General features: G+C 37.9%; 1 protein-coding gene across 2 annotated transcripts in view; it reads right to left on the bottom strand.

Moving 5' to 3' along the window:
* The window catches only part of LOC124113550 (ribitol-5-phosphate transferase FKTN-like), a 29,401-nt gene extending 16,146 nt beyond the window's left edge, over positions 1-13,255 (bottom strand). Inside the window, exons 1-2 of one of the 2 annotated variants that reach the window (XM_048402087.1) lie at positions 13,001-13,255; positions 2,130-2,204 (exon numbers count right to left, since the gene is read on the bottom strand). In XM_048402087.1, coding sequence (XP_048258044.1) covers positions 2,130-2,204; positions 13,001-13,111 — 186 coding nt within the window. In that variant the 5' untranslated portion in view covers positions 13,112-13,255. The remainder of the gene's footprint in view (positions 1-2,129; positions 2,205-13,000) is intronic. The other variant, XM_048402088.1, reaches the window with a different exon arrangement.
* Positions 13,256-15,817: the final 2,562 nt, after the last annotated feature.

Genomic DNA, 15,817 nt, shown 5'->3' on the forward strand with positions numbered 1-15,817 from the left:
ACTTTATCCTGTTTATCCAAACCGAGGTTGTTGTATCTTAAAAAAATTGCTAAATTATTTTAATAATCGATCTCTGCCTCGTGTTTTGTTAAGACAATAGAAGAGTAGATTGAATCAGAACTGATTCTCAAGAACCTCATTTTCTAGTCTGGTTAATCAAGTTTCCATTGCTGCAAGTTTTTCTTCATTGGAGTTGACGCCTTTTCGAGGCGTACCTGTGTTCTTATTTTAGCTATGGCATTATGAATAAACTCAATAGATTTTTTTCATTTCGTTGTACTCACGGGACATCAATTTTCCGTGTTTCCTTATCTCCAGGACCCTTGCTTTTAGCGTAATATCGTCAGAGCGAGTGTCTGGGCCATGCTTGTCCTCGTCCGCCATGTTGGTTAAATCGATCTTTCTCCTTTATGGTTCCAGTTGTCTCTGTTCACCAGTTTTTCGGAGTACTGGTCTGATTACCAGGGGGATCACGTAGTTTGTGTATGTGCTCCCCCATTATTTGGCTTAGTTTTGAACTTTTTTTTACGGGCCCGTCGCGCGCCCTGTTTTCAGACACTGCACAATATACGGGTCTTACGCAATCTTGAAAGCTGGTTACGTGTGTCAACGTTATAAGGGTGTTGTCGTTCACACAGTCTCGCACTTACATTTAATGAATCTAATACCCAGATCGGATAACATTCATTCGTTATTGAAGTGCTACCACATTTTAAGATTGACAAGAAATCAGCGATACCAAGCCCTTAGACGATTGCAAGCTGGGCAAGTAGCCAGTGCATTTGAAGTCCACGTAAGGACCATATACAGGCTCCAGCAACGGTACCAGACCACCAACACTACAGATGGCTGACCACGTAGTGGAAGACCAAGGGTCACCACCCGACGTCAGGATCGTCAGATTGTGCGACAGCATCTTCAAGATCGCTTTGTTACTGCTGCGGAAACTGTTCGACAGACCAGGGGGACACACCAGCGACACATTAGTGGGCCGACGATTGACGAGCAGACGCCTCCACTGTCACAGGCAACACCGACGACCCATTCTGACACCACGTCATCACAGGGACCGTCTTCAGTGGGCAACACAGCACCAGCATTGGCGCCACTAGCAGTGGAGAAGAGTCCTCTTATCAGACGAGAGCCGTTACTGTAGCTCATCAGCAGATGGCAGAGAGAGAGAAAGAGTCTGGCGACGCCGTGGGGAACGTTATTCGGATGCTTGTGGTGTTGAGAGAGACTCGTTGGGTGGTTTGAGCATCATGGTGTGGGGGTGAATCGGCCTTGCACAGAGGGTCGGCCCTGTGATCTTCCAGAACATCAGTCCAGGGAGAGGCAATGGTGTCACAGCAGCTCGATACATTGATCAAGTCTTGAGACCACACGCCATACCTAATTTGGCACGTGGCCGCAAACACGAGTTTCAGCGTGATAACGCCCGTGCCCACACTGCGAGAGCAACAAGAGACATCCTCCAGCAGATTGGTATCAGAACCATGCATTGGGCTGCCCTCAGTCCCAATTTAAATCCCATTGAGCACATGTGGGACGAGATTTAAAGACGGCTGAATGACGTCCGACCAAGGCCGACAACTGCAGCTGAACTGCGTCATGGGTTCCTCAGAATGTGGGCACAAGTGTCTATAGGACTTCATCAACCGCCTCATCCATTCCATGTATCGAAGTTACACGGCAGTCATCAATGCACATGGCGGACACACGAGATACTGACTTGTGATGCCAATTTCTCAGAGACTGGTGTTGTGTTTCACTTTAAGAATATATGACACTTTAATTTTAACCTTGATGATCAGCTTTGCAAAGTTTCATCAAGTGAGAAGAGCCTGGCTGTAAATTGGCTTTGTAATTTATCCTATTGATCTCAGACATCAGTATAATATGAATGTATTGTTATTATTTAATTTTTATGTTAACGCAATTCACAAAACTGTGACAAATACTGGAAATTCCTGAATGCTTATGTATTTATCGCTTTTGCCACATATTTGAGCCATTGTGTTGCCTTTTGTGATTGTAACGCTAATCCTGTCTATTCAGTACAATTTGTGTCTTGTTCATTGATCTTGTGTGTTTTTTTTACTGATTTGACAATGTAGTTGTATACGTACCAATTTCTGCGTTTCATTTTGGGAATCAGAACGCAACAGAAACCGGGGGCTCTTTCGAGATCTGAACACAATTTGCTGAAAACAAAACAATTTCAGTGGGGAATTTGTCAGTGTTCAGAGTATTTTAATATCATTCGAAGGGGTCATTGTGGAATCAGTAACCATAACATAAAGCTTGACACATATTTGAAGTCTCCAAGTGAGACCAAATTAGGTTAGCTACAGCCAAGACTAGAGGTCAGTAGGATATGAATGTACATATATTATTTTTTCATTATTATTGTTACACAGCTTTATGAAATGTATTACTTCGTTCTGAGAAGCAGCTTCTGAAATGTACGATATTGAGCTTTTGCAAATTGCAGAGGTAAAAGGAGAGTGCAGGTGATGATTCGGTTCCATTCAGTACCCCAAAGATTCGTATAGTGATGTTGGTAGATTCACTCAAGTGCTTGCTTGTATGGATGGCACACTCATACCAATATTGTGACCCACAGAATCAGAATAAATACGCATTCAAGCGGACTATGTTCCAAACCCCCCAAAATAGTAACCTGCTACACACAAGTAAACAACGCCTTCTTCATTTAGAAACTACAGATCAAGTTTTGTCTGTTTGTTGTTTAACGCCACACTCAACAATAGTCCAGCTATATGACGGCGATTTGTAAATAAACGAGCCTCTTACAACGTAAATTGTAATAAAAAGGTAAATTGTAATTCTTGCAGCAAATTGTAATAATTTTGACGTAAATTGTAATAACAACGTAAATTGTAATAATATTTGACGCAAATTGTAATACGCAAATTGTAATAAAAATTGACGTAAATTGTAATTATCTCTAGTTGCGGTAAATAAACGAGCCTGTTACAACGTAAATTGTAATAAAAAGGTAAATTGTAATACTTGCAGCAAATTGTAATAATTTTGACGTAAATTGTAATAACAAAGTAAATTGTAATAATATTTGACGCAAATTGAAATACGCAAATTGAATAAAAATTGACGTAAATTGTAATAATCTCTACTTGCGGTAAAATGTAATAACTTTTTACGTAAATTGTAATAACCTTATAAGTTTAGTGTCAAAGGCGTTAAATGACTAGAACCTATCCTTGTCGTCATTAAAGTATGGGTGTGGGGGAGGATTGAGGTCGTTATCGTACGTTGTAGTATAATTATATGTATATATAAACGCATTGGAATTTCATTTCTATGGTTGTCCAGAAGAGGATTAATTACTAGAATGAACTTAGTTTTCTTATTTATTTGTTTTGTACTTAATTGTAATATATCCTATTGACGATTTTCATCATAATTGTTCATATTTAACCTAATGGAATCATATTTCAATTGGTAAAGTAGGTAGTAATATACACAATGGAATAATTATAACGTAACACACTTACACAAATATATTGATGTGTAAATGTTGAAAGTCTGACTTTTACTGACTGAAGCAAATTTATTTATCTTGCATCTGTATATTTGTACATATTTTAAGCGGAGAGGGGTTTACTAAGTTGCAAGAACTTATCCCCAATACAATTCTCATTTTGTTCTGTGAATAAAATATGTTTAAACTAAACTAAACTAGCAAATGGATACCATGTCATTCTGCAGTAGTCTGTGTGCAATTGTAAGAATTAATAAGAGAAAGTTTTTTGTTGGATTCTAATATGTATCACTAATTCTAAGCGAAGATTGGTAATGAATATGAACAGCCATGTTGTGTGACTTTGATAGAATTTGAGATCTTCACAATCACCTGGTTTGACCATGTACACAGAATCTCGTTAGGGTTTGCGATGTTAACATAATGAGTATTGCAAGGGATACCAAAGGTAACAGTTAATTATTAGAGGGAATTGGTTGTGTGTAATCCTTTCACGTTGATGGAAGGAAGCCACTCAACCAGGTGGTGACAATGGTTTTGCGCAAGGCTCGGAATCGCGAAAAGATCACTAGATATATTCATGGTGGCTGGACATACATAATTTCCAGTGTATGCAGGGACCTCGTCTGTGTTTCACTCGGTATTTCAAACTTTGATACACAAGGCTATGGCCATCACGCCATTCACAGGTGCATATGTCTATTTACAATGAAGTTGTTTGGCGTTCCTAGTATTTATATACCATCTCACTGATTACTTGTTAACTGGTCACTGAAAGTGCTTTAATTATTTAAATTTCAGTGAACTGAGTTTATTCACATTCTAGCTTTCATAGATTCAAGCTTAGATAGAATCCTTGTTTATCTGTGAACTGGTTTTCCAACTGGTGACATTTTAGTGATAGATGAAGTTTAATACTTTTGGACAACATGTAACATGGCTGCTTTTACATTTCTTATACAGGTGCTTGACTGCCTCAGTAGTTCATGATGAATTACCTTGCTTATTGTGTAAACAAATCAGTCACGTTTGCAACAATAGATTAATAAGTTGATAAATTTGGACTGCAATTACCTATTAACAACTTAAGACATAGAGGCAGGGAGTTAATATATAACCAAAGTTATGATCCTGTTAAAACGCTTGACGTTGGAGTAAATGACAGCAACTAATTTGAACATTCCCCAGTAATATTATACAATACGTCATTACCCATAACCGTGGGAGAGACAATTCCCAGCTATATTGTAAGGTCAATCGCTTTTGGCATGTTTAAGAATAAACTCACTTTAAGGCACTTGGCAAGTCAAAACTGGCCGCCCTGATTATGTATTTAGGTTTGACAACACTTATGCTCGTGGATTTCGGAAATAGATATTATTTGTTACCTAGATGTTATAACAAAAAGCGAATATGTCGACAGTTTGTTTAATAGTACAAAAAAGGGGTGTTAAAAAGCTATCAACGTTTTCTTTTATTGAACACAATATTTGCACTGTATTGATGTACATAATCTAGCCTGCTGCCCATGTAACTTAAAAATAAGTAAGGATAAGATTTATGGATGAAAAACTTCTGTATTACAATTAAGAGCGACGTTTCAGTGTAGGTTCTAACACCATTATCAAGCATGTTTACCAACACCGAAACGTCGCTCTTAATTGTTTTAAAGAAGTTGTTCATCCATTAATCTTATCCTTACTTAGTACTGCAACTTCTACATGCCTATCAAAGAAGTAACTTTAACATATATATGTATGATCTTCATATGTCACAGTCTGTGGCCTGAAAAACAATAAAGTTGTGTCTTATGACATCTGTTATCCCTGCTGACGCTATCATAATGTTCAATTTCAGTCTGCCACACCAAGTGTGAATAAGCCTTATACAAGTGTTGATATACCACACTGACGCAAGCGTTATACAAGTGTTGATAAACCACACTGACGCAATTAAGCAAAAACATATTTGGTGTGGGCAAATACCTGGCGTGTAGATATGAAACATTCCGGTTTAATTGTCGATACACTGGGCTACACATACATAACAAAACCCCAATGACAGATGAATTGGTGCCTTGATATGCAACAAGAAATAATCTTGTTTATTTCCAGGCCATCCTGATCATCTTTTACTTCTACTACATGCATGGTTGGAGGCGAGATCAAAGGCGCCGCCCAGCATTTATTAGACAACAGACCAAACCACCACCCAACCCCGTCGGTAGGGATTATATAATCGGTGCGCACATAACTGTGTCCAGTCTACCGCGGGGTTTGATGCAGTGTCAGTGTCGAATGATTTTATGATAGTTGTGAAAAGAAATCTTTGTATATCGTATTTTTGTGTTACTAACTATCCCCTTATTTGCTAAAAGAAAACGGATATAACCAACAGTGAGTCAGCAAACTGAAAGATCCACTGACTGCTACATTCCTTATATAGGCTAAACGGTCCTGTTTGTGTGTACTAGACGTAACATTCAAAGGCTAATAAAGTGAATTTTAAGACAGTACAGGCTATGGAACCGAAAGATTATATGTCCAGAACGCATATGTTGTGTATAAGACGATGTCTATGCCCTGAAATGTTAGAACGTTAGATCGAGAGGGCGAACAATTAAAGTAGATACACGAGAGTTGGGACACTGGCTGTGTAACACCAAGACATGCGGTTTAAAATCAGTCTCTGACATGAGAGATTAGGTTAATTAAACACAAAACTTTGCTTTCATATAAATTTTTTTGAGAACTGGGGAGCCAATATGCAAGTACTACACGCATTCATACGCGGAAGCATATTATAGTTGATATAGTATATGTTTTCATTAATCTGAACACATGCATATGAACAATAAGCAAATTAACAAGTCCAATAAAAATTATTTGTTGCATGTTAATGTTTTTTTGTTTTCACTTTGACATAATATATCATAACAGACTAAGAGATGGTTTGGGATTCCTCTTGAAAGTACTAAAATAACAACTGTTGTTTACTGAACAGAGAGTTGTTTATGATAAAAAAAACATTGACTATCAATTTCTTCTCTCATTTTCAAAAGTAGTTCACTTCAATTTGTTTTTATCTTTTTTCTAAGCTGTTAAGAAAAACGCTAACGTGATCACAAGGTAATAGGCATGTTGAATGTCACCCTGTGATATCTGTCACATCTGTCACGGATGTGATGCTTTCTACAGGTTCAGCCATTTCCAATTTCCTCCATTAGTTATTGGAAACTTTTAGGAAAATACTTCCTTTCTCCCTTAATCCTATCTTTCATGCACGCAAAATGTCAAACATATACTTAGATAAAATCTTTATATAATCCATACAATAAATAGAGGTTATCACGCGAGTGTGTTTGGGGATGGTAAATATCCTGCATTAGGAATAAACATTGTATTTAGCGAGCCTTGGCGAGCTAAATACATAGTGTTTATTCCTAATACAGGATATTTACCATCCCCAAACACACAAGCGTGATAACATCTTTATCATATAATGTCATTCTTTAATTCTGTGCTTCAAAATCGCTTTCCCTCTCTCACAAACATTACCGAAACATTGCGAGTTTTCCTGGAATGCGTGCATTAATATTTATTACGTCACAGGGTAAGTGATGTGTCAGTCGGACAGTGACAGTAGCCAATATAGTTCCAACTGAAATCTGTTTCTTATACAGCGGCGAAGCAACATATACGCAAAACAACAATTGTTTTTAATTGCCTTTTGCGGCAATCCATCGGTCTGTCCGCTAGAGTAACTGCCCTTTGTCAAAGGGAAGCTACTCTAATCCTAGTCTATGAGACGTCACGGCCACGGTCAGACGTTGTTGACAGTCGGTCTGTCCTGTCATAACGATAAGAAATGTACTCAGATGTACACACAGCGACAAAACGAAACAAGGTAACAATTCAAACATATTTCCGTCAAATCCAACTATTTTAATTTGTGGAGAAGGTTTCAAGCCGCAGAGGTCTACAAGCACAGATATGGCTACTGATCCCTCTTCTCCAAAGTTGCCAAAACTTATAAAATGCCTTAGCTGCGTCACAGTTAGACACAGATTTTCAGTATATTAGACTGTTCTTTTGATAATGATAGCAATTATGCCTGTAGTTTATCCAGATTCCCGATGGTTAATTCTGACTCGATCGCCGAATGACGAGTGCGACGCCATGTTTGTTTATAAACAGTGAAAGTAGTCCCTACTTGACCTTTGATATTAACATCTCTATCCGCATATGACCCCAACGGATATCGTTTTTATCTGTTGGCTTTATCCTGCCGAGAAACCTACCATTATATGATAAATAATGTTTATTAATTAAGATATGGACGGGTGTAGGGAACAGTCCCTTTGAATATTTATGATTTAAACACAAATTTATGTACAATTTGACAATATCAAAATTCACCACCACTTGCCAAGTTCACTCAAATGTCCCCAGTTGGAAGTTGTTACAGATAATCACAGATTCTAACCAAGTCTGATCTTCTATTACATAGAATGCATGAGTGAATTCTTTCCATCAGGATTACACACAGGGGAAAAAAATGGATAAAACTCCTGAATATATCCTGTATACATGGTATTAAGTATTTACTATCAATTTTTTACTATAATTAAATGTTACCTTTGGCAAGCTCCAATACTCACAGTATCATTTGGGCAACAACAAAAACCTGTGTGTGGGGAAATGTCCAGTATTGAATGTCAAGAGAACTATTTTTGTCGAAACGAGATACAGTTTTTTTCTGAATACCCTTGTGGACCTTCTATTATAAGAAATATATCTTTTTGTACACCTTTCAATTCAAGTGTGTATATGCCTCTAACGTTTAAATGTATCTAATTTTACCGTTTCAAAAGGTGTTGAAACATATTACTGTGTCCAACGTATTTAAATCTATCTCCACAAGCTGCGGTTGTTACAATAACATTCATATATTATCATCATCAATTATAGCTTTTACGTCGACTTAACATACGACACAACCACCCACACCCACACACACACATGCACACACACACACAGCCATGTAATCATACGTAAACATACTGAATAGGTAGGACGTCAGTAACTGTCACACCTGATTTATTTGTCTGAATGGAACGTCTGAAAACAACGGGTTAACAGTTACACAGTAATTCGGGGTGATGTTTTTTGTGCTACAGAATCAAAGTACCGTTGTGCTACATGTATATATTTGATGTTACGATGATGTGTCTTTCCTTAATCAGTTCGATGTATAGCATAAGTATATACACTTAAAACTAGACACATCTTAATGATAATAATGACAGAGAGATGAATAAACGCAGATCGGGTCAGTATAATTTCATTGGTTAATTATAAGTTGCGATTTTGTAAACAGTTTTTGAAAAGATGAAAGAAATGATGGAGCAGAAAAAAGACAAGCAATTAACACTATAACCGTGATGCAATCGCGTTAATCAATACAATCCACAAAAACAATATATAGGGCGCCTTTTTACTATTTATTCCATATTTTATATCAATAATTCATTTATGGGTACCAAAGAATGATTTTATATCAAAAATATGATTTTATTATACCATGAAATGTTTATTGATACCGCAAATCGATTTTAGATATCAATAACAGAATTTATCAAATAATGTACTTTATCATCGAAAAAATCGAATAAGGTATGATATTTATAGCCTTCGTCTCTGTGCCCATTTTGTATAGTTCGTGTAGATAGGTACAGTATGTTAACATTTACATATATAGTCATATTCAGTCGATGTATCTACATATGTGTAAGGGCAAGCTTCTTCCCTTTCTTAAATCAGTTTTCCGTCTGGCTCTGAATGTGGAACACAGGTTTTAGAATTACATATGAATCTTGTTATAATTGTATTTTTATGCGATTTGAACATTTATATTTACTATTGTTCTTACTACGTTTTACGTGAGACGTTTTATATTTACATGTCACCATATATTACCATTATTGCTTGTTAGCTGAACACAATTGACAAATACTCAAAAACAAATGACTAGTAAACTAATAATGTACGTTGAAAATAATATATTCTCAATGCCAAAATGACGTATCAAGGATCAAGTAGAAGATATATTGACAGTAGCGCTGGGAAACTATTCAACACACCCGTGGAAACAAAAGTGCTTAAGCTCAATGTTTATCTCTCCTGCCGGCCATTATGCAACGGCCATCTTATACACAACCTCGCGCTCACGTCTACAGGTCTCCTCCTGTGGCACGGTAATTAGTAGAACCGTCTGCTTCAAGTTTATCTTCCATGATATAACCTACTCTCATTAATTAAATGCTGCTCTTTTCCAGCATCACAGCTATGGAGCTGAGACAAAGAGACCCAACCGTCATAAAGTAATTAGGGTCCAATAAAAACAATGCCCCGCCAAGCCTCATAAACATAAGGCTACATGTATATATTAGATGTTACGATGATGTGTCTTTCCTTAATCAGTTCGATGTATAGCATAAGTATATACACTTAAAACTAGACACATCTTAATGATAATAATGACAGAGAGATGAATAAACGCAGGTCGGGTCAGTCTAATTTCATTAGGGGCGGTCGGGTAGCCTAGTGGTTAAAGCGTTCGCTCGTCACGCCGAAGACCCGGGTTCGAATCCCGACATGGGTACAATGTGTGAAGCCCATTTCTGGTGTCCCCCGCCGTGATATTGCTGGAATATTGCTAAAAGCGGCGTAAAACCATACTCACTCACTCACTCACTAATTTCATTGGTTAATTATAAGTTGCGATTTTGTAAACAGTTTTTGAAAAGATGAAAGAAATGATGGAGCAGAAAAAAGACAAGCAATTAACACTATAACCGTGATGCAATCGCGTTAATCAATACAATCCACAAAAACAATATATAGGGCGCCTTTTTACTATTTATTCCATATTTTATATCAATAACTCATTTATGGGTACCAAAGAATGATTTTATATCAAAAATATGATTTTATTATATCATGAAATGTTTATTGATACCGCAAATCGATTTTAGATATCAATAACAGAATTTATCAAATAATGTACTTTATCATCGAAAAAATCGAATAAGGTATGATATTTATAGCCTTCGTCTCTGTGCCCATTTTGTATAGTTCGTGTAGATAGGTACAGTATGTTAACATTTACATATATAGTCATATTCAGTCGATGTATCTACATATGTGTAAGGGCAAGCTTCTTCCCTTTCTTAAATCAGTTTTCCGTCTGGCTCTGAATGTGGAACACAGGTTTTAGAATTACATATGAATCTTGTTATAATTGTATTTTTATGCGATTTGAACATTTATATTTACTATTGTTCTTACAACGTTTTACGTGAGACGTTTTATATTTACATGTCACCATATATTACCATTATTGCTTGTTAGCTGAACACAATTGACAAATACTCAAAAACAAATGACTAGTAAACTAATAATGTACGTTGAAAATAATATATTCTCAATGCCAAAATGACGTATCAAGGATCAAGTAGAAGATATATTGACAGTAGCGCTGGGAAACTATTCAACACACCCGTGGAAACAAAAGTGCTTAAGCTCAATGTTTATCTCTCCTGCCGGCCATTATGCAACGGCCATCTTATACACAACCTCGCGCTCACGTCTACAGGTCTCTTCCTGTGGCACGGTAATTAGTAGAACCGTCTGCTTCAAGTTTATCTTCCATGATATAACCTACTCTCATTAATTAAATGCTGCTCTTTTCCAGCATCACAGCTATGGAGCTGAGACAAAGAGACCCAACCGTCATAAAGTAATTAGGGTCCAATAAAAACAATGCCCCGCCAAGCCTCATAAACATAATCACTGAAAGGCGTACTACAGACATTTAATGTCAGATCAGAAAAAAACCGTTTGAATGGCAATAACATTTACTAGGATCGTGTATTCTCTTGACACCATCGCAAAACATCATGTAGAAGCCACACCAGTACTCATGTTTTCCTACAAAATCACACATATAAAAATGAGACATCAGCAAGTACAAAAAATAACATGTATATTAGCATTTTTCGTCAGGATATAAAAAAATGTCTCTCCTTGTTACCACCACCAAGTTCAGCTTAACATGGGTCCTCCGTTGGTCAAAAGTTAGTTCCCCCTCTAATAAGTGTGTCAGGCGTTGCACACGAGTGACGAACGGGGCGAAAACCCGTGTTCAACGCGTTGCACACGGGTATCACACGCGTGGCGGACGGGTTCCGCACGAGTGACCAACGAGTCGGATACGGGTTGCGTAACGCGGTGCCCATGCGTGTAAGGGGAATGAACTTCTAGGCAGTAGTGTATATAAGGTCGAGGCGAGACGAGGGCGAATGCGAGGACAGACGGACAGTTGGACATGGAAAGCCGCTAAAAAGTAGTAAATATGACTTAAGAATTGACTTTCACTGTGTGTGCGTTAAATTAAAATGCACAAGCTATAAAAAAATATTTATGGTAATTTTAAAAAGGATGACTCCCTGAATTAGAATCAACAGGAGGGTTAAGATTTATATTTTCCGCATATTTTCACGTCGATTATCTGTACCATTTCTCCAAATACCGATTCTCGTTTATGTGCGTAGCCCAGCTACATCTATGGGAACAACTCATGAGACATTTCCCGCTCAAAACTAACGTCGTCCAATATACGACGTCATCATTTTTCGAGCGCATGTTTAAACCTCCAAAAATGATGTCGTGACAGAACAATGTGTTATCGTGAAATAAACCACACTTCGATCTTGATTGTTCTTTGTGATTTATGACGTATGTGTACATGAAGTGCGAGGCGTTAAAATGGCCGACACGTGACGTTCTTTGTGGACCTATGGCGGTAACATTTATCAGTCATCGTTGATGAATTGGACCATCTTGGAAAGGGGAGTATACTGATGTGTCAAAGAGATTTAAGAATTGATTTTCACTTTGTTTGAGTTCATTGGAATATGAACCTTCATAAAGAGATGGTCCAACTATGGAAATCGGAACTTGCGACGACGTTAATACAATCTCACTCTGAGTTCAATATTATAGAGTCGAAATGATCAGAAACAACGTGTTTATATCTATTCGTGCTGGGGAATTCCTAGGCATCCCTTCAGGAATGTGTAAGTAGTGTGTCAGTGTTTAAGTCATTTACCACGGTCTCGTGATAAACGTATGAACGCCAAATTGTGTTGTCAATATACGTATTAACTTCAATCTCGCTTTCATGTGACCAACTCTCGTCCAATGCAAAAGCCGAATATCGAGTCAACTTCACGTTAAAAAACCTAAATATCCTTAAGTAGCAAAAGACATAAGTTATTTAGGTTTATTTTGTGAAAGAAGCATAGACAGTAAGTGATCACTCTCCAAGTGATCTTACGATTATGAACAAATACTTTTTTTTAATAATACAATTTTTATAAAAGGTCCACAATGAGCCCATGGTATGTCTTACCTGTATGTGATGCTTTCCAAACGTGAAGTAAAGACACGCACAGCCAAGGAACAGCACAGTTCTGGTGATGCATGCTTTACGATTCCCGTAGCATCCGCTGAACCAACGCATTCTAAAAATTCCAAAACGCACCCTTAAGACACAAAGTTCTTAATGTTCAATGTTGAAAGGGTATATGACTCCGATAAAGCTGTTCGGTTCTTCGTGTATGAGGAAAGCAACACAAACTGGATGAAGAAATTATCAGTCGTGTAAACTTACAACGTCAGCTATCACTTAAATCAATGACACGGGTCACAGCTGTTGAACAGAGACAACTTGAACCATAAAGGAGAAAGATCGATTTAACCAACACGGCGGACGAGGACAAGGAACACGATCTTTTAGTTGACGCGATTCTTTGTCTATCTCGAGGTGACTGCTGTCGCTCTATATGCTACATTACGTTATAGGGCAGTATAATGTATTGTTAACATCATTGTAACTGTATTAAATTGTTTCTGTTGAAAGTCAGTAGAAGTTCATTGCATTGCACTTGGTGAGGTGAGGTGAAATGGGGGTTTAACGTCGCGTCCAAGATTATTGCACTTATATAGCGACGTGCATGTACGTGTGTGTGTTTGTGTGTCTGCTTGATGCCGATTTATAGTGCTAGCACACTGAGATACCATGCCGCAGTTTAACAGGAATACCCCACTCAGACACAGTATACTGACTCCGAGCCGACCAGTCCTTGTTTAAGCCCCTAAATGACGAGCGACTGACAGGGTAACAACAAGTACCATCTTTTAACGACTTTTGGTATGACGTGGCCGGGGTTCGAACCCCGGACCTTCCGCTCGGACGCTCTACCACTAGACCATGGAGGCGGTCCATTGTACTTCGACAATTATTAGTTGCCAAGACTGATGTGAAATCTGTGAGTGGATGTATGTGCGTGTGCGTGCGTCTGCTTGTTTGTGCGTGTGTTTGCGTGTCAAACCTATTCTCGAAATAAAAAGAATATCTAGACAACGTCAAAAGATCATACCGAAATAGATTTAATTTCGATTTTATTTTTGCCTACGGAAGCCTTTTAGGGCCATTTTCTTTTTCTATTTTTCGATACTATCTTGAAATTTCAAGATACTAAGTTGAAATTTCAAGATACTAAGTTGAAATTTTAAGATACTAAGTGATTATATTGAAAATTCAAATAGAGTAGGTATCTTGAAAATTCAAGTTATTATCTTGAAATTTCAAGTTAGTATCTTGAGATTTCAACGTAGCAACTTGAAATTGCAATTAAGTATCTTGAAATTTCAACTTAGTATGTATCTTGAAATTTCAACTTATTATCTTTAAATTTTTTAGAAAAAAGTACATCTGGTGTCATAGCTGAATTTGAGTGATCTGTTCATATAAGTCGGCCTTTTACGCCCATTGGATTCAGTAAATAAACATCGATACTAATGTCACTTTGGTGTTGACGTTTATATTTTCAAGTGAGATCCGGGTTAGAATAGGTCTTTTGCAACCTATGCTTGTTGTAAAAGGCGACTATGCTTGTCGTAAGAGGCGACTAACAGCATCGGGTGGTCAGGCTCGCTGACTTGGTTGATGCATGTCATCGTATACCAATTGCGTAGACCGATGCTGATGATGTCAATCACTAGATTGTCTGGTCCAGATTCGATTATTTACAGGCCTTCATATAGCTAAAATATTGCTGAGTACGGTGTTAAACAACAAACAAACATTAATCTAACATTTTTCTTGTTTCAAGTGATACGTCATTTATGTAGGTGTGTTTTGACGGATACCACACAAAGGTGTCGATGACTGCATGAGACGAAAGACCCATAATCAGGTGTTAGCTTGTCCTACCCCCCGGTAAAACCCACCACTCACACAGTTTGAGGGGCGGTCGGGTAGCCTAGTGGTTAAAGCGTTCGCTCGTCACGCCGAAGACCAGGGTTCGATTCCCGACATGGGTACAATGTGAGAAGCACATTTCTGGTGTTCCCCGCCGTGATATTGCTGGAATATTGCTAAAAGTGGCGTAAAACCATACTCACTCACTCACAGTTTGAATATAGAATTCGAAGTAAGTGTTTGTTAGTGGCCTGACGCCGCACAGTAGCGCCCCTGCCATGCGACGGTGGCCTGTTAACAACCCACACAATCACGTTACGGACCAGACAACGCAGTGACACAATAGCGCTTTAAGAAGAAAGCACTGCCATTTACCAAACAAGTATATCTATACCTTCGACACAGAAACAGTCAGACATATGCAAATCGTCTGGAAAAAACATGTTCACATTGTCAGGTAGTGGCAAAATGTGAGCGAACGTCAATCGTTTCATGTTACAAAATCAATCCTTACACTTTTACTGTATTCTACTCGAGGTATATCAAATGTGCGTGGGCGGTGCGTTGTACGTATGAAAAGCCTCCCCAGCACTGTAGACTGCAATGTGTAGTATAAATCACTGTGCATGTTAGATATTCTAACTGGTGGAAGTTAGAAGTTGTAAGCGCAATTGATAGTAGTTATTCTGAAGCTTGTTTGAAGACCCGCCATATTCATCAGGCCAGAAACAACATTCTCATTTGATGTCAACACAGGCCGTTCACTTGACTAATAGAAATTATAATCAGTTGACTGATATCACATAGCCCTGTGTTCCACGCGTTAATGGGAAAACAAGAGATGATACCGAGATAGATTTAATTTCGACTTTATTTTTGCCTACGGAAGCCTTTTAGGGCAATTTGCTTTTTATTTGTTTCGATACTATCGTAAAATTTCAACATACTAAGTTGAAATTTCAA

Source organism: Haliotis rufescens, unplaced genomic scaffold (assembly GCF_023055435.1).
Source record: "Haliotis rufescens isolate VD_foot unplaced genomic scaffold, xgHalRufe1.0.p SCAF_24, whole genome shotgun sequence".
NCBI classification, from domain to species: Eukaryota; Metazoa; Mollusca; class Gastropoda; order Lepetellida; family Haliotidae; genus Haliotis; species Haliotis rufescens.